Source organism: Plectropomus leopardus, chromosome 10, assembly GCF_026936395.1.
Source record: "Plectropomus leopardus strain MGB_pleo_1.0 chromosome 10, ASM2693639v1, whole genome shotgun sequence".
Taxonomy (NCBI): Eukaryota; Metazoa; Chordata; class Actinopteri; order Perciformes; family Serranidae; genus Plectropomus; species Plectropomus leopardus.
Genome location: NC_142185.1, coordinates 27376659 through 27397342, shown reverse-complemented (window position 1 = coordinate 27397342; position 20684 = coordinate 27376659). Strand labels below are relative to the sequence as shown.

Below are 20684 nucleotides of genomic sequence, written 5' to 3'. Positions count from 1 at the left end.
GCTTGAAAAAGTGGAGTTGGGCACTCCTTAACTGTACTTGTGCCATGCACATGCGCAATGTACAATTTAAATTAGGCCCTATGAGATTAGATATTTAAAAAAAAAATGTCCTGTGTCTATCATAAGGGGAGACCTTTTGCTAAATCTGAGTCACAGTCAGCCTCTCCTCGGTGTTAAGAAGCTGGGGAAGAAGCACCAGCACATTAGCAAACATAACAACATAAGAGAAATGACTGTGAACTAAACATTTCATGGAGGGTTTCACTCTTCCTCTGCAGCCTAAAATTAAATGTGCTTTTTTTCGACGGAGTCTCGGGGTATTGGTGAAGCCTCGGGAAAAGCCGTCGGCCCACATTCTGTCTGTGTGTGCAGGCGCCAACTCATCTGAAAAATGAACTAATATGACATGACATGATAGTGTAACTATTTAAGACGGTTTCTCAATGACGGTTTTTTATCATCAATCAGTACATTTGGACATGACAGGGCGATCAATTAATCGCCTACTTAGATGCTAACTTATGTGTGGTCAATTATACTTCATTACGAATCTGTCAAAATCTGTAACTTCCTTGACGTTTAATGCTTAATACCACAATGCAAACAATAAATGGTTTAATTAGAACACAAGGGTTGATGGAAAAGTTCGGTCTCGCCACAGTTGAGAAGCTCAAGGCAGTTATGAGAAGACCAAAAAACCTCAATTATTTTATCTCTGCCCCCTGAATACCCCGACTAAATGTCAAGATCATAGAGTCCCTCTGGGCTTAAAGGGGATGATATCAAAAGGCTTTTCTGTTGCTTTATGTTCCACTAAATAACATGGTTCTTTCTCATCATTGTCCCTCTCTGTGTTCACTGCGGCCTTTAAGTTCGCCTTCTATACTGCGCTGCGGATAGCCAGTGACCTCACCCTATTCCCAGAATTCAAAGCACTAGTCTGTGAGCCTCTATTGTACTGAATCACAAGGATGGCCCAATCTGTGTTTTATATTGAATTTCAAACCCCTAACAGACGCGCTTCACTGCCTCTTAGAGAAAAAAAAGATGTGTTCAGTAAGATAATTACAAGTCTGTTAAAATTGTCCAGGGTTCCCACACACTGTCATGGACAAAATTTCAAAACTTTTCCATTACTTTTCAAGGACCCTATTTTTTTAATATGCCTTTTTAAAAAAATGTAAAAAAAAATATAAATGTAAAAAAGTTTTCTAAAAAAATCAAAAAATGCAAAGATCAAAAATCACAAAAAGACCCCCACCCACAACACACCTTTCAAACCTCTATTCTTAGAAAAAAAGTGTTTTTTAAAATTTTTTTTTATTCGAAGTAAAATTTAAAAAAATACAGACATTTCAAGTTGTATCCCTCCTTTAAAGCCAAAAATGCTTAAAAAATTATTTGGCATGCCTTGTGGGCATACATGAAGGGAGAGATGGAGAAAATGAGGAAATGTATACGATGAACAAATAAACAAAAAACCAAAACGTTGTCACACGCTGACAAATATTAAAGCTACATTACGCCGTCAGCGACAGAAAATAATTTCACCATCATGTTACCTTAATGTAATTTAACCATAACTATAACTCTATTATAACTATATTCCAGGTTGTCCATGACCATGGGAATCCTGATTGTTCTACGTCAACGATTATCACAAAAAAAGAAGAAAAAAAGCTGCTTCTTTGCAAAGTACTCCAGTAAATAGGTGGTTAAATGCAGTGTGTACTGTACACTGTATGAGCATTCAAAGAGCTCCGTTCGACAGTACAATATCATTAAAGTCATATCAAGAAGGAGAGCAAAATATGCAAATCAGAGCACTTACAGCCACCAACATCAAAGCAGTCACAATGAAGCCAGCCACAAATAGAACAAAAGCATTGGTTGCAATAAGACTTGGCCCAGGGGTAAGTTAGGGCACAAACGGTTGTTGTTGATTCTTGTGGCGATAAGCTTGCTTTAGCATCATCACTGCCTATGTACATATACCAGTGGAGTGGATTTAATCGCACTAATTAGAATGCACTCAAGGCGAAATGCAACATCTACTGGAATAATCTGAGAGAAAAGATCTCCACTCCAATTTATTCTCCACCCCCCCCACCCCCCCTTCCTCTTGGTTTCCGGGGGTTGAGCAGAGGATCTGTTTTTGGTAAACGAGTGAGCGGCTGGTGTCTGGTGGTTGGGTGCATGTGTCACTTTGGACTGGTGGCCATTTCGAGGACAAGCTGCGGGGAGGCTACTAGTGTTGTGTGTGTGTGTGTGTGTGTGTGTATGTGTGTGTGTGTGTGTGTGATGGAAAGAAAGACAGACCCAGACGGAGTGAATTAGAGCAACAATGACAGAGTGCTACGGACTAAACCGTACCTGTGGGTGGGATCATGCCAGGGGACATGAGTCCAGGGACCGAGTGGGGCATGATGTGGGGGTTCTCCGGTGATGTCACACTCTGGGTCCTCTTCGGAGGCCGCCCGGGTCTGGAGCTGAAGCAGAGAAGGAGGCGGGTGAGAGGCGAGGAGGAGACTGGCAGCGGGGGGAGGAGGGGGGGTTGTGTAGGTGGTGGTGGCGGTGGCGGGGGGGTGTTAACATTTGGAGCACTCCAGAATGCAATTCCATTCCAAAGAGCTAACATGTACTGTAAATAAATTTCTTTTCAAGGACAGTTGCTTTCTGCAGCTCAACATAATAGACTTCCATAACTAATTAGATTACACGGTGAATTCATTTCCTTTATTGAAGATCAACCACTTTTTGATGCATAATTCATAACCCGTACCTCGTTACCTGTTCCTCCGTATTAATATCCCCACACTATTTGAATTGCCTCGTTTGCATATGCTAAAATCCAGTGCGCGGCCCTCGGCCTGGAAATTACATGTTAACTTGTTATAATTATTGCAGTCAGGCCACTATTGATTTATGAGACTTTTAAAAACCAAATATGTGTAGTTCTGGTAATGAATGATATTTTAAGGTTCTTCAGGAAATTAAAAGGCAATGGCTGCCTTAGGAAATGTTCTGCTTGCTTGATTTAATGCGTGCCTTAGCTGGAAGGTGGTGTGACAGAGTGATTCAGACCTGTTGGACGGTTCTGATGGGGGAGTTTTATTACACCAAACGAGGGGCACAGATCCAGCCGTGATAAATGACTGTGCCACCTTACTGTGCAGGAGAAAAGGCCTTCAAAGCAGATACACCCCTGACTTTCCACACATCTTACTCATTCACTTATTAATACAGCTTCGAGTTGCAATCAATACCTACTTTGCTGGCTTATAGTTACAAAGAAAAGCCTACGGGGTGAAAAAAAATGCAATGAGCATATAATGAGGGGGCCAAGATCCTATGGAGGTATATTCTTTATGAACAAGGAGCTGGATGTCTCAGCTGAAGATGAATTATGGCGACTTGACACAGGTGACATATTGGCTTCATACATTATTTCACATACAATAGTCCATTTTCAAGCTTTAACGGGATACTAAGTTCTCCTTAATGTGAACTAAATTTAATCCATCTTTAAAACACCAAAGGGCTTCCGAAGCTTGCCCTAACTATGAGAGGAGATCAGGATAAACAGGAGAAATTTGACAAAATAAGAGTATTTCATAGAGATCTCCAACCTGGGACGTATAGGTTGAGTGCCCCATAAGAAGACTGCATTCAAGTCAGTTTTTATGGTGTTAATAAGGTTTAAAATTGGCCTAGGCGATATGAAGAAAATCAAATATCACAATATTTTTGATCAAATACCCTAATATCAGTATTGCGATGATATTGTGGGGTAGACTACTTTTTATGAAATACTTTCACAATAAGATTTTGAGTAATGTTAATATGACGAAGTGGGTAAAGGTGATAATAGAAGTCTGGCAAATCACTTAAATTTAATGTAAACCACCATTTAAAACTGGGAAAGAACATACTCACAATACCCAAGCTCTAAGACAATATATAGTCTTGTATCACGATATGGATATAATATTGATATATTGCCCAGACCCACACTGAACTGACCAGGAGGAGAGCAACTCTGGAGGCAGTCAGTGCTGCAACTAACCTATGTAAAGGCAGCAACAGAAAGTTTGCTGCTTTTCACCATGTTAACTTTGAATTTAAGACAACTGAAGACAATATCTAGTCAAGATATCGATATAATATAGATATATTAGGGGGGTGCAAACATGTTTAAACAGTAACATCACTGTCAAGTTTGTTGTAAGGTGTCATTTCTTTGGTCTAATCTACAAAAAAATCTATCCAGAAATATATGTTATGGCTCCAATTAGAGAAAGTGCTTTTTGTAGTTTGCTGCCTTTTCTTTTATGTTGATGGCCAACCACTGAATCACCTGTCCTTAGCTGAACTGCTTTTCTGCTGTAAAGTAAACTCACAGAACTAAAACTTAAAATCTGCAAGACAAATGGACAAGCAAAGGGCACTTGGGGACTGGAGACAGAGAAGCTGAGGAAATATGAGGAGAAATCACAGGGAGCACCACCAGCTGGTCCGGGAGCTTCGCCTGCACCATAGTCGGTTCAAGGCTTATTTTAGGATTTTATGCAATTGCAAACTCAACTGTTGTCATCGCCATCATAGAAGACCCGTCTCTCAACTCATCGGTGTGTACAATGGTAAGAAAGTACCAATGAAGTTGGGCTCTTTTTGCGCTCTTTTTTCAGGTTTTTTCAACTTGAGGCATCCAGAGCCCTCCGGCGAAAAAAGGCAAGTGGCTCAGCGACACAAAAGCAGTAAGCAAAATGTGTCACACAATTAATGCTAAAACCCACTCTGATTGAGGACTAACAGAAACAAATGATTTTTTGTGGCATGATACATTACTTGTTACAAGACTTTCATTTCATTACATTATCTGGTAATTTTATGTGTGAAAGTAAACTTGTTCTTCTTCTTTTACTTTGTCATGATTGAAATCTTTGCCAGATTATTTTAAGATGATTACTGAGTTGTCTTATTTTTAATTTTCTGAACATAATTTATAATTAAATTAATCAATGTAACCAAATGATGAACTGTTTCAGTGTTTGTTTTAAACAATGATGGCTCATTCTAGACTTTATCAGCCAGCTGAGTATATGAGGCTGTTTGTGTTACAGTACATTTCACTATATTTCCCAAAGGCGGTATCTACAGAGTGATGCAGTAGTGTTTTAGTTCAGATACCACACAGCCTTAGTAGTTGAATTTATTCAGCCGTGTCTTGTGAGGTTTATTTACCTCAGTCCTGCTAATAGAGTGCACTCGCTCTATCTGTCTGAATGTGCTGACTCTCTCATATACCGGCTCTGGAGGTTTTAGGACTAAAAGCAGACCTTCACCCAACTGTGTCCCTTTGGAAGGAAAACACAAAAGTGATAGAAGTAGCAAGACGGGGAGCGAATGACAGAAAGTGAGAGGAGGGCAGTGCGAGAGGGAGGAAGAGAGAGAGAAAGAGAAACGAGAGCCCGCTCAACCCAGGAACGTCTGGAAATGTAATTCCTATTTCTATAGAAGCACCTCTTTGATCTTATGAGAGGGAGAGATCGCACACAGTTTTGCTGTCATCACTTTCACTTGTACTCTGGCTGAATTATTTATGAAAGACCTCAATAGAGGGTATGTGATGGGTAAAAGGCTTTTTACCAACAATACTAAAAGCAAAAAGGCCCCTCAAATGGACAAAAAAATGTCACATCAACCTTAGATCATGTCAAAGGATGTGAACCCAGGTACAAAGACCCAGTTAAGTAATGGTAATGTTTAGATAGGCGGCGAGAGAATGTGTCTGTGTGTTTAAAGGGATAGCGTTTCAGCTACTCTCACTACACAAATAACACTGGCCGGCCATGAAAGCAATACACCGACTGAAAAGGAGCTTTGAACTGAGGAACCTCCGAGCAACAGGAAAGCCTCTCAGAAATTAAGGTTATCGCCTCCTTTTCTTATGACGGAGTCAGTATCTAAATTTACAAAAGAAAGGCATACACTTTATAAGAGGATGTGACGTGACTTTTTTCCTTTTCTATTCAATGTTAGCACTTGTGTTTCATGTATTATGGCAAGCTGCGAATACAAGTAACCAAGTTATTTAAAATACATGTGAGTGACTGTGATCTGTTACAGATTAAAGTGATGGTATTCTGAATACAGTTAGTATCTTTACAAAATAGATTACTTGAAATGATTACTTTATTTGTTTTGATTTATTTATTTAACATCATGTCCCCACTGAGTGTTGGTGAGTGTGAGTTTGATTGTTTTCTTTTCCTTTGAAATGTTCCAACTAGCTGCTGTTTTGGGCCGCACTTTTGACGAATGTCCTGTTTCTATTTATTCCTGTCGCTTGCTTTGAGAGCTCCGCAATCAACGAGGAACAGCTGATTTTGTGAAGTTAAAATGAGAAGTTATCTAAGCTGAAAGTGGAAAGTTTCTGGTAAATGACCATTGATAATAACAGCCTACTACTGTAGCTGTTGGCTACATTGTAAGTCATTTCCAGTAAAATCACAGTATAAAACATAACATCAAACATACTTAGGTTGCCATCACTTAGAAAAAGGGAAGTTTCACTTGTCATTTTTCAGTTGACTTCACAAAATAAAGCAAATACAACAAGATTTTAAGCAAAACTAACAAATATGTATAAAGTAAACATAACGCAACAGTAGCTGTACTTAATAATCTTTTTGAAGGCAACTGGTTTCCTAGGTTTCTCTTAAGCAAGATCAGCTTGTCCATTTTTACAGTGTAGTAGAATATGTTACAAATTACATTTTAGGGCACATATTCAGTAATCTGAAGTGGAGTGCATTTTAAAAATAACCCTCTAAACACTGGCATTATCAATATATATTTTTGAATAGCCACATCAGTGCAGCTCTGCAGTGGTCAGAGCCATCCAGGCTAATAAGTTGCGTCCAGAGAGGAACTCAACCTGGCCTAAAACAAAAGAGCCAGGCTATTTATCAAGCAGCAGATGCTGATTCCCTAAATAGCCTGGCACAGAAACTACTGCTCCAAACTAGGCCATTATTGCAAAAAAAATAAAAGAGATAGCACAACTGGATTTATGATTGGAATTCTGGTTCTTCTCATGCTTTATCCACTGTTGTGTTTTCTAATCTTTCTTTTTATTTTCTTTACTTTGAAATGTTTCACCTCTGTGTTTTTAAACAGACTTATTTGGACAATATTATTTCTGTATCGGAGGTCAATCATGAAAGAATTTATTCCCTGCTTTATTTATATTTACGCTGAAGATATTCTGAGCTCTCGTATCTCTGGCTTCAATTAAGGAAACAAAATAGGCCCCACCAGCTTTGGGCTGGGGCCACAAATATGTTACACATCTATTCTCTCTTTTTTGTTTCGCTACCATGGTGAAAAGAAAATAGTGGTGAACTTTCCCTGAACCAGACTTCCTTTAATGGCCCGGCCGTGTGTTGACCCAGCAGAGTCGGCTGGAACCTGATACTATCCAACACACTACGCTGCGCAGGCAATCAGATTACACGGGGCCCAACAATACACTCCGCACGAGTCCAATTTCAGCGCTACAATGCAATAAAAGCACAATAATTAAATTCACGTTCTCACCCCCGTTTACAGGAAGCCAACACGAGGTGATAGTTATAATAAGAGGTATAATATCGGATGAGATATCAGGACGGGTTTTTGATCTCATGGCAAAATTCTGACATCTCACTATCAGACTCTTTTCTGTCGACGGAAGCAGTGACTGAGATCTTATTACCCAGAACGCCGTTAATGCAGTGATTATGATCTGTTATAAATCAATTGAGACCACAAATGTAATGTTTAGCCCAAGTGAGCGCACTCCCCTCAGTGGATTTAGTTACACACAAAAACTCATCTGCTCCTCCCATCTTCGGATATCTTTAGGAATTCAACCTGATTATGTCAATAGTGACTCCAGTTTGCAGAGAAAGAGCATAATATTATTTCCTGCTGGTTATGATTGAGCCATTAACCTTTTATCTCACTCTTTTGTTTGACGTTTCTAAAAGGTAAGGATGAAGATATTTATTCCATTTCCGCCCAGTCGGCCAAAACAAGCGAGTGAATCATTCCGTCTGGGGCTTGTGTAAACAAAAGGCCTCTCCAGGTCTCTGCCAATCAGGCCTTATAAAATATTAACCCAATGTCATTGCCCTTTTAAAATCTCTCACCTAGAATTCCCTAATTGTTCCTTTTCTTTATCTCTCCACTGCAGAGAGTAAATAAATTAACAAAATAGCTTTTATCGCCCTGAGTAACCTTTTAACTGAAGGATTATCTGGGGTTTATTTTTCATTTCTCTCACAGCGATAGCAGAGCATGCCCCATTGATTGGTTCGCTGGGGTGGTGACCAGCCATGAAAACAAGGTCTTATTGATAAAACAAAGCAGCTCTTTACCTTTTAAGTGCCAGGTCAGGCAGAAATTCAGAGGCCTCAGACCAGCAGGGGCCTGAATATGCTGAGTGTATAGTTTTTGTTTTTTTTATTTGGTTCAATCAAACAGTTTAACAATATGCGCGCAACTCCCCCGAGAGGTTAACTATGTTTGTTGAAAGACAGGGATAACATGGCTGCGGTGTATTACTACCAATTTAAAATCCCAGCAGATAAGATAACAAGGTTGGCTGAGGCAAAAAGATGAAATGTTTAACTTTAATTCGAGAAATTAGTTCTTTTGGAAACAGCTCTGCTGTTTGTTTTTCTGTCTGCTTTTGAAAGAAAAGTTGGCAATAAAAGATGAAAAGATTGATGTGTAAGTATCAGCATATAGAGTGAACCTACAGTGTAGTCAACTGCTGATTTCCCACTGTGGATTTGTGGTGATAACGTATATGTCTAATTAATTATCATCTTATTTGAATGTGATCTCAGGTTCCCACCTTGACGAGCTGCCTTTAGCTCTGCTACAAAGAGAACACTAATATTAGGAAACACAGATAACATCGCTGCACATGCAAACCAACAGATAAGGAGTCGAGAAGTATTTTTAACAGCATCAGTGATTCTCAACTTATGTGGGCCGAATCTGGCCCGTGATAGGGTGCCGGGCGTGTCGTTAACTATTCTCTAATTCACAATGTAAAGAAAGTGATTCACACTGAGGGTTTTTGGTTTTGTTTTGATTTGGGGTTTTCTTTTTGTATTTTGATCACATAAGGTGTCAAAGTGCATAAAAAAGCATAAAAGTACAGAGTTCTCACACATTATCATGGACAAAATTTAAGAACCTTTCCATGACTTTTCAGGGACCCATACTAACATTTTTTTTTTTACCCTACTTACTTGGCATTTTTCAATATTAGACTCAAACTCAATCAAACTTTAGGTAACTGGCATATATGAATGGGAGAGGCCAAATGCAGGAAGTAAACTGAGAATCGTATTGTTTAATCGTATATCATATATGATGCTAATTTATGTTGCAGGCTACAGAAAATACATTTGCTGTCATGTTACATTAGGTTATTTTTTTATTAAATTGTTTACTGTGCCAATTTAATTACACACAACTGTGTTTTCTAAAGCTTTCAATTATTTAGTAGTTATAGTAATAGTTCAATGACTTTTCCAGGCCTTGAAGACATGACTCAATGATTTTAACTGACTCCGTGATTTTTCCAGGTTTTTCAATATAGAGCTTGTTTATCAAAAAATAATGCCAAGGGAAGTATACTGATAAATATTGTTAATGTTTATTAACTGGCCCCTGGCCATCTGTCATTTTGCAAAAGTGGCCCCCCAGCAAACCAAGTACCCCTGATCTCTATGGAGGGTTTCTTTTAAAAAAAACCACAACATTCAACATTATTCAAAAACTAATCAACAACTATTTACTTTACTACTGGAACTTTAAATTCCTTTGCTTTGTGTAATAAATATATATTTGGGTTTTAATCTGGATGGACAAAGCAAGCAATTTGAGGTTGTCACTTTGAGTTTTAGGAAATTAAAATTCATAAAATAACAGACTTTTTACACCTTTTCTGACATTCTACGGACCAAAAAAATATTATTAATTGCTATTATCATTTTTTAAAAATGTCACATTAAATGATAGAGAATAATTGTTAGTTGCAACTTTAGACAGTAATATTATTTTGAAGAGTGTCAGCTTTTACCATCATACAGAAAATTTAGAGTCCCGCAGGCTCAACTGAACAGGTCTTTTGTCCTTACGGTTGTCAACTTACAAATTGTTTGGTTAAATGGTATTTTGTGTTTCTGTATTTATGAGAAACAGCTGAAGGCAAAATTTCAGATTTTTTTCCCGACAATAAAGTGAAACCTTAAATATATATATATTTAAAAAAAACGTAATCACAATATTCTGACAAAACAAACCCACTGACAATGACAGGACTACATGTTGCCTTCAACCAAAAGGAGGAAAAAAAAAGATGATTTATATTTCTTGCTGACCTTGGCAGTCTATTGGTTGTGATGATCATAATCTCAGAGTCACAGCATGATACATGGGAATGCATTCACTCATCCATCTTTTTCACGCGTCCATCTATCCTCACCCTCATCTTGTATCTGTATTTGCATTGAGCCTATTCTTGGATTATCTCAATCAGCTTCCCCTTGCACCTGTCAAACACCGCCTCGCACAGGTAGCCACACCACGCTTATCTGATCTAGATAGCTGGATTACAGCGAATTTGTGAGTGCAAGGAGAGAAAAAAGAAGAAGAAAAAACACACACACACACTTTTATTTATTAGGGGTAGGAACAGCTGCATCCGCCTGCAAACTGTGAACCTTTGTTACGGAACAATATATCACAGATCAAATGGTGTGAAATCAAAGGCGGGAGAGAGTTAGCATCAATCCCACTAAAACCCCTTTTAAAGTGCTGTCTGTGCTCTGATCCCTGTGTGGACTAATGTGCAGGGTTGAGATCAGTAGTAGTTGGGAGAGTGGGTGCCTTCCTGGTGCCTTTGTCTGGGCTCAGGCCTGATTAGAACCACGCTGGGTGAGAGACCATCACAGGGCGTAATGCCACGGAGGAACTCAGGAGTCGGTCATGCTCCCTCCTCGAGCCCGTGTCATGAAAAACCACAGCCGGGGCTCTGGGAGGGGAAAAACCAGTGTTACAGTAGCTACAAAGAGCTTACTCTTGTAATCACATTCTATTAGCGCCGTTTGAAGCCTCTCAGCTGTGAAATAGAATCTAAAAAAGATCTGAAAACACGATAAATTGCTGATTATTCCCGTGCATCATTAATGTTAAAAGCTGATTTCATAATTGTGCTTGCCATAACTACAGAGTCCAAGATTGTTTAGTATCACATCAACAGACTCTGATAATGAGTAAGCAGACTTCCTACATCACGGGAACTGATGAGGAAAGCCTAATTGGTTGACTTTTCCATGCCTAATGGATGATTCTCTTAATTAAAAAGATACTGTACCAAATGTTAGAAATCAGATAGCGCTTAAAGTAAATGCAGTTAATCAAATGTATGAGAACGAGCAGTTCCAGGAAAGCCTAAATGAGATTGGTAGATATGATTTTGCTCCAATATTTATTAATTGCAAGTGCCTTTGGTTAGCAAAACAGAACAGGTCTTATCTTCAAACTGCGAGGGAAATTTCATCTAACCGCTCTCACTGATCTCTCTTTTTCATGAACTGCGATGCATATGAAACAAGTCTTCAAAACAAGGCTTTAAAAACTTACCCAGTCAGGGTGCCTTTGAGGATATTTAATTAAAATCTAATCCTGCATTCATTAAGGCTCACATAAATTAAGCTGTCATTCATAAGATTTATGGATTCTCATTTGCATATTGCATACAATTCATCAATTACTCAAGTATGAAAGGAGCGCATTTCCCTTGGAGCTGCCTGCTAGCCTGCCAACATTTGAAATGAGAGAAAGAGCACGACTGTCAGGCATTCACTGCAAACTTTTCCCCACAATGTCTGCGCACTGATTAATCTCATTTTCTAGGCATCCCTTACAAGATTGTACACAGTCCAGCTGCACTTTTCAATTATTTCTCCTGTCCTCTCAACTAACTTTGAAAGCAGGACGGGCTAAATGTGGACTGGGGGCTACTTTAGTCTTTATGTATATAACATGTCTTTTTGCCAGGGTAATCATAAATTAGAGAGAGGGGTTTTAGAGATCCTAATGGAAAGGAAATGTAGTAATTTTATTGCAAATCCCATCAGGCAAATATTCTGCATGCTATAATAGCATATTTCCTGTCACATTTAGAGAGGAATACATCCAGCAGGCATTCTGACAGAGGGAGAAGGAGCGAGAGAAACAGATAGAGGGAGGAGGGGTGGACGGATGAGAGAGAAAACAAAAGAGAGGGGGAGAATCTTAGTGCTAAACACATAAAAACTCCCCTTTTGGACGCGCAGGCTATGGGAAACACAGTATGGAGTAAGTGCTTAAACCAAGCCGAGCGTGAACGCATCTAAGATAAAAGGTCAGGCAAAAACAAACAGACCACTCGCGAGGACGAATGGAATTAATTGACTCATTAATATGCATGGCTAATAAAGCTCAAAATCCTAAAACAAAAATCATTGTCAACCATTCCCTTTTAATGGCTCTTATTTTCAGCTTGAGAAGAGCTAGTCTACAGGGTGTATCAATCTTAGGAGGGGTGGAGTTCCTCCGCCAAACAGGCTCGGGGTAACCTCGGTGTTGTACGCTCATGTCCTCCCCAGCAGACAAAGGCAGAGTTGTTCTGGTGGAGGGATTAATTGAGAATTAATCCCAGTTTCTGGCAGTGGAACAGACCGGCAGTTAGAAGTGAAAGTCATCCTGAAGGGTAGTTAATTGGTTCCCCATAGCAAAAGCTTTGGAGAACAGAAATCAAGCTGCATTTTCATTAATCCTCCCCATTGTTTTGTGAAATTGTTGTGGAGAGTGACTTCAGATAGAGTCAATAGTTAAGGCTTTTAATTTGCTTTTAATTCTGCCAGTGGGGTGACAATTAACAAACCCCAAAGAACAATAGCTGTGAAAATTATGCGTTCGATTGACTCTAAATGACTCTGAAATCAAAAACCGATAAGCAATTAATATACTGTACTCTACAAATGGTAAGTACCTCCAACATGCTTGATGCGCTCCATCTCTCGCTCTGTCTCTCCCTCCATCTCTCTCTGTATATCACTCCCTCACCACTAAAGCTTTTGAACTTTGGGAATAGCACCACCAGATTGTCGGATGTGATTAATTTCAGGTCTAAATGGACACAACAGACAGAGAGGGGTGATGTAATCATAACACGAGGAGACACGGTGACTAACAGCGGAGATGGAGGAGGTGGAGGAGGAGGAGGAAAACGCAGAGAAAAAGAAAGAGTTTAAAGGAGGAGAGACGTGGACGGAGAGACAGCAACAAACACTCCGAGTTCAAGCTAAACAGGAAGACTATGGTGATTAGCATTAATTGCACTGAGGATTGGAATCCTGTGTGAAACATTAAACAAAAATTATCTACTGTTTATTCGCTTTTTTTCCCCCCTTTTTTTTCAATAATTAATGAAAAGTAAATACTTGGAGGAGTCCAAAAATGATCTGGGGAGGAAAAGAAATGTTTACATAATCAGGAAAAATGTTCCTGTCTTCTCTGTCTCTCTCTCTCGATGTGTATACATGGAAAGGTTAGGGCCGGAGCCTGTTTCTCACTGTTTCCCCATCAGAAGTAACAGTGTCTGTTCCCCCGAGTGAGGACTGCTGTGAGAGTGTTTGCATATTTAGATACAAGCAGCCCTGTTTATGCAGCCCCACTCTCTGCTGCTCAAGTTCACTCCAACGCAAGCCCTGATCAATTTGGCCAGCTGTGCTTTAAATGCTGTTTACAACAATAACATCGTGGCTAACAGAGCAGAGCCTGGCGTGCAAGCGCGCACACTTCCCAGGGAGAGAGAGGAAGAGAGACGGAGAGAGAGGGAGAACTTCAGAGGGAGCCCCCAGCCTGCGCATTCCCAGACGAGCATTTGTACTGAGTTAAAGACGAATCAAAGTCTGACTCCTCTGCAAGACACGGAAGAATTGGATTCCGTCTGTGTACATCTCTGTGATCCTCCCGGAAGAATCTCTGACTGCGAGCAAAGACGGGAAATAACAGGAACTCAAACTTGAGTCCCACCCTGAAGTGGGCCAAATTGAAGGTGGCACGTACCAGTTACAGGCTTTATTCCTGATGAGTGACTGGCATTGAGCGCAAAACATAATGTCAGGCTTGCTGAAATCCCCGCATACATAACAATTGCCTCTGACAAGCTGCCATTGCATTTCACAAATAACTCTGTTTGGGTGAGATACTACGCTCCTTGAGACTTCAGATTCCTCTTAAAAGCTTCGTAAGAGATAGAAAAAAAAACTCCATTTAAGCCTGGCAGGAGAGCAAATAGGCCTGCTCAGCAGATAGCAGTGAAGCTGCTGGTGTCCTCTTGCTTGATGATATAATTCTTAATGTACAGCCTGACTAGACATAAATCTTACCCAAGCATCACCTCACCTGAATTCTTTTCTCTCTCTCTCTCTCTCATGATGAATTGTTTGCTACATCTCGGAGACTAAAACCCTTCAACCTCTTCAAACCCGGGTTTCTAATAACGCGTAGGTGTTGGGGAGAGGTGACAGCATGATGAATATCACAACAGACAGCTCCAATATGGGACAATTTTACCAGATCGATATCTCACTGCAATATCAGAGAAAAGGAGCTGATATTAGTCTACACAGTGTATTACAGATGGGGTACATTTCTTCTCTCTGCACTCCCAGTGAACCTGGGCTATATTTCATCCGTGTCAGCGATGGTTTACACACTCACAAATGCTCTGGAAACTAATCATAGCATGGTAGCCACGCCAGATGCATCTGCTTAAAATTATCCATATGTGTGACGCGCCCATAACCCCCTTGTTCGACGCGGCGGCGGACTTGCAAATAAACTGTGAATCACATTAGAGTTTGTTACAGACCGTAATTCCTAGTGAGAACAAATGTTTTGTCACGTTCTAATAGAGAGATCACGGGTCTCGTGAGGGAGATGCAGCTTTTGGAAGGAAAAGCAAAAAAGGGTTTCTCACATTTGAAAAAAAAAAATATGAGAAGTGCATACTGTAGGCAGGCCACAGACAGTAAAAGCGTCTTTGAGTAAAAAGCAGGAAATGCAGCAGCAGATGTCAGAAACACAGTTACACCAGTGCCCATTGGGTACAATGTCAATGTGAATAAATATTTTAGACAGGGATTTCACATTAGCTCTTAAAAATGTTGATGGACAAAAAAATAATAAGGTTAAAAATTATTAAAGCAATACAAACAGGGCGTCTACAGGTATCACACATGTACATTTTATGCATTTTAAGATATTTCTTTAATAAAATTTGTCACATTTTTTTTTAAATCATCTTCTTTCTTATTCAAGCATTACAGGTAAGTATTACAGTAAGCTGTATATATGTGGTCTCTTCAAGGGCGTAGGTTTTGTGTCAACATTGGGGTGGACACATATGAAACGAGAGGCTTTGGGGTCCTTTGCTGAAAAATTTTGAGCTTCAAACAATTTACGCCTATGGATCTCTTGCAGAGTTTAGTTTTATGTAGGAATATGGTTATTAGAGTGAGTAAGGTTAATTTACATTTTGCCAGCAGCTAAGTACAAATATAGAGTAAAAAGACAGTATTCGGTTTAAAGATCTGTAACATCAGAAATGCGGATGCAGAAGAGCTTGACTCATTTTCACCAAAAGAAGAAAAAGATTGATAAATCAAATTACATTAAATGTTTGTGGCAGTGAAGACCTTCACAAATTCAAATTTAAGACTACTTATTGACAAAGCACATCCCATTATTTTTTTCAAACTGTCTATATTCACCGTCTTTCTGAAACACTATTTGTCACAAACACTGCAAAACATTACAACAGGAAATAAACTGGGAATCATTTAAAATGTTTGTGTTTAAGATTAAAACTACTTTTAATGTAGTCAAGTTGTGACATCACAACTTCACAGAAACCCTGACAGCTCGTTTGAAGCCACCATTCCTGAATATAGACTGTGTGCATATCCTTGTGGATTAAGCATTTTGAAACTTTCACAGTATTCATATCACACCTATATGGTTTTATATTAAATGAGACATGAAAATCTAACTTTTTACAATATGTGACCTTTAAGGCCTAATATTTATAAAATGAAATTTCAGAGATTTGTTTAGACTCTTTAAGGACCTTCAGACGCCCTGTGTGCAGGAAAAGAAAAACTTAATGACTTAAAAAAATGAAAAGTAAAAAAAATAATCTGTCATTGCCTCACAACATATTCTACAATATTTCTTAATTTTGTTTTTTTTGCATAAATTACTTTTGTGCTTAATAAATCTTGAAATCTAGTTTAAATTAGTCGAAATAAACGGTGTTTTTTAATCAGTTGGTACGTACAGTACATATCCGTGTGTCATTAGAGGCCTGGGTTTAATTTGCAGTAAATTATGGTTCAGGGGATTCATCACAGTACAAACATTTGTTGAGCCCTAGATGAATAAATCAATCACAAACACTCTCTGACAAATTAACTGACACAGCTCTCTTTGTCAAGCTCTGTGCTAAACGCCGTGGTCAAGTAACGTGTGGCTGAAGAAATAGAATGAGACACCTTTTACTTCCAAGGGAGACAGATGCATATAGGGAGAGAGAGAGAGGGAGGGAGAGGGAGAGAGAAAAGGAACGACAGAGAGACTGAAGGAGAGAGTGCAGACGTTGCTAACGCTTAATATCTTCCCTCTCCAGGGGGCCGGGGCTGAGGGCCCCTCTGCTGTCAGCTGCAATAGGACCAGCCTTTTTGTGAGTGCCCAAGGTTCCTTAAGGGCAATTAATGGAACACAGTATCCCTTGTGCGGGGAACTTGTCAGTGTTTCATTAGAGACTGATAAACATATAATACACAAGTGTCAAACAGTGTTTGTGCAGTGCGACGCGGCGGCGGAACAGGATTTTAGGACTGCGGTACAGCAGTCATTCCCATGCATACAGTGACAATATTAACGATTTCATGAGGAGGGAGGGGGACACATGAAGACCTGTGGAGCATGCTGTTGGCAACACAGAGAGGAAGTCTATCGCTGGGGGTGCAGCTTGGCAAACATTGAATTGTATTACATCCTTGAACGGTGATCTAAGTAAAGAAAAGTATTCTTGGGTCGATATCTAGCCAAGCTGGCATATCTCTGTTGTTCTCTTCTAGCAGACTGGGGCCCAAAAGTACAAGTAAAAGAAATACATCATATTCAATTAAAGTTCTTTTTTCACCACTACTGAACAAATCAGCCCACAGCTGGGACTCTGGGTCTAGTTCACAAAGTCCTTTTGATCATTTTGTGGCAGTAAGAGAGTTTGGAGTCCCATGGAGTATGGGACCAAGCTGATCTTATTATGATAATTGGGATACATCAACTTCAGATAGCACTAATGGAGTGAGATTTCAGTGATCAAGAGCGCACATTTCGACTGTAGAAGCAAGTTCACTTTTTTTTTTTTTTTTTTTTTTTTTAGAAGGAGTTATTATGCAATGCTCTGGTTGTGCTCCCAGTAGGCAGCTACTAAGACCGCCAGCACAACTAAGAGTACGCTTTTAGCTTCGGAAGCGACACTCTGTGACGTTTAGCGCCGGAGAGAAGTGGTAAAAGTTACATCTATTTCCCCATGAGTGAGTAATTGGTTACCATGACCATTAATCAGTTAATCTTCTCTTTTTACCCCCTCTCTTCAACAGAGAAATATCAGAGGTTCAATAATTAAAAACGTGTCAGGTGAAAGTCCAACGCGCTTCCTCACACTGTATGTTCTCACATTCCCTGCTTTGTTCATCTTATTAACCTCCTCTCCGCTCGCCGCGCCTTTAAATGAAATCTTTAGCCCCTTACATGTGAAATTAAAACTGCCCTCCCTTGAGCGCTTTTAATTATTCTTCTTCAGGAGAAACTTCCACTTCCACTTTTGTCAGGGCGGCCTTCTTTCTTCCCAGTCGCCCTTTCCTCACTCCCACTCACTGCCCAGGTCTGTCATGCTTCACTCCTCCCTCCAGCCCGTTGCTCCCCCCGTTTTTTTTTCTCGTCTTTTTCTCTTCTTCTGCGGGTCTGTTTAATTCTCACCTTGCTCTGCCCTTGTCATCAAGCCGTTGAAGCACAAAGCCAGGAGCAAGGGAGTGTTTACTCATTTCCCCACTACATTACCCCTCCTATTAATCACCGCGTGGAAACTTCTGGACACTGAAACATCTCTGCAGTCGCTGCCCCAGCTGCCCCGCCGATGCTAACAGGGCCAACTTTAAATAACTGGCATTCGGAAAATGATCTGGCATTGCTTTAGAGTTACAGGGTTCGTTGTGAAGTCCTGAACAACTTGTTTATTCAAGTAAACTCCCTCAAGCCATTATGTTGAAGGGTTCAATATGTCAAATATTTCAGAAATCTCTTTTTTTTTAAATGCCTTTTGTGGAACATAATGATGGCTCTTGATAAACAAAAAGTTGAAGTAAACACGAGTTGGTTGACATTGAAATGCATGATACATTATGTGCACACAGGACGGGCAGAGGTTAGTGTCTCTAATTAATCAAATTTAATTGCATGTAAATTGTATTTTAAATGCAGATGAGGAAAAAATAAAAAGCTGGGTTTTTTTTTGAGGAGGTGGAGAACACACCCTCTTGTTAGTCTCCACTTGTTCTATTTGCTGAGATCAGAGAGGAGAGGAATTAACAGTTTGTAAAGGTAAGCTTCGTCTCTGGCTGTTGTCTAATATCAAGGTTTCTATAGAGAAATACTTGATCTATTAGGCCTTTGAAAAAACAAGGAGAAATGTTTAATAAATAGTGAATTTGGAGTCCTTCGTGTCCACGCTGCCCTGCGAGCAAGGCAAAAGCTGCTGCAAAGGATTCTTATGAAATTCAATTAACACACCACCAGCTTTTCTTTTCTCTCCTGCCCTAATTCCCACATTCCCGCTGAAATGACTGCATTCCCGGCGATTATGCTAACCGCTTGGAGTGCACCATAAATTCACAGGTCTGGGAAAGGCTGTAACGAGAGCTCCTTAAATATGGGAAGGAGACGTTTGAGAAGATGGATCGCCGTGGGCTAGCGGTGGACCGGCAGTGGGCAGAGGGGGGGGGGCTTGTTTGTGAAACACATGCTACTAGCTGCTATACTAGCCCCTAATGAGGCTATGGACATAAGCAACATTATCATTAATGATTGAACCCCTCCTTTTCCGGCTTTTTCTTTCTCTGCCACAGCCCCCTCTGTCCTTTTTTGCAATTACTGTTTTACTGGATAGCCCAAGGCGGCCGGCTGCATGTGTGTCAGCTATATATGGGCGAGAGAAAGAACCCAAAATATTTGAAATTCAAATAAATGGGTAATGTAAATAGTTTTGAGAGAGTTTACCCAGTGAACAATGGCCCCTTATGAGACACAAGTGCAACAGAGGGAGAGAGAACAGGACTGCTGGTGTGGGGATCGGAGCGGTGGGGGTTGGAGGGATGATCCAACACAATGTGGCCCTTCTCCTAAAGCAACTTGTTATCAGGCGCTACGCAGAGCCCCCCATTCAATCTGCATTTAAATACATTTCAGTCCACTCACTCATTTGCATTCATTTCTCCCATTATATTTGAAAATGGCCAAATGTCTAGCCAGCACAATGTGGGAGCCTATCACCGGCCAGGGGAAGCCCACACCTGATGCCAATTTAGCCCGCTTGGATCTATTCATTGCCGTGGCCTGATCTGACAACTCCAGCTCTTCCCCATCCAGGAGACTTTTCAATTGGATCTGCTTGTGGTGACAAAATTGTTTTGCTCATTGAGTTTTTTTTTTCTGCTTCTTCTTCTTCTGTTTCACCAACCCCCCCCCTCCCTCCCCTCCCCTCCCCTCCTTTCCGTCTCTCATCGTCACTCCCTCCGTCTGCGAGTCTGGGTGTCTATTTGGGAGCCATGGGAAAAGGAGAGGCAAATGATTCTCAGTGGCTTCTGATTTCCACTATTTGTTCAGCATTAGGCCCACTTATCTCTGAAAGAAAAAGCAACATGTGGAGAGAAAGTGACAGGCAGAAACTCAGCCTCACTAACAGGCCTATTGTGTGCTGAAGATCTGCATTCAAACATGAGGGGCCCTCTAACTCTTTCTCTCCCTCGCTCCCTCTCTCGCGCGCTATAAAACGCACACATACTTGTGCATAGACCTCTGTCGCAGTCAATTACCGCTGCTAATCTGTACTGCAATGGAGAGTAAATATTTCATTACTTTTTCAAATAAACAGTTGGTCTGAGCCCATGAAGTGTCATCTATGCTGTGAAAGGAGCGGTGACGTTCACATTCAATTACGCCATAAAACCGCCGAGCTTCTGAAGTGGAGTTTTTTGTGCTGAGAGCACACTACTTAAATCATTAGATTTGGTAGCAACATCTTGAGATGAAAAGCGTAGTGGAGAGCTCACCATTTACACTACAGCACCTTTTCTTCGCCCCCAAAAATTCTCCGGCCCCCCGCTTCCCCGCTTTATGCCTCGCAGAGAAAAAAGTTCATCAGAGTTCTGCGCCACTCGCACAACAACGTTTTCTCCGCGACATACTAACTAAGTAGTGTTGTGTGAGATTAGCAGATGAAA

At 40.3% G+C, this 20684-nt stretch overlaps 1 protein-coding gene across 7 annotated transcripts in view; it reads right to left on the bottom strand.

Annotated features, from left to right (window-relative positions):
• dachd (dachshund d) overlaps positions 1 to 20684 on the bottom strand; it is a 120474-nt gene that overhangs the window by 53744 nt on the left and 46046 nt on the right. For all 7 annotated transcript variants that reach the window (XM_042494546.2, XM_042494549.2, XM_088083473.1 and 4 more), the window contains exon 2: positions 2374 to 2489. In XM_042494546.2, coding sequence (XP_042350480.2) covers positions 2374 to 2489 — 116 coding nt within the window. The remainder of the gene's footprint in view (positions 1 to 2373; positions 2490 to 20684) is intronic.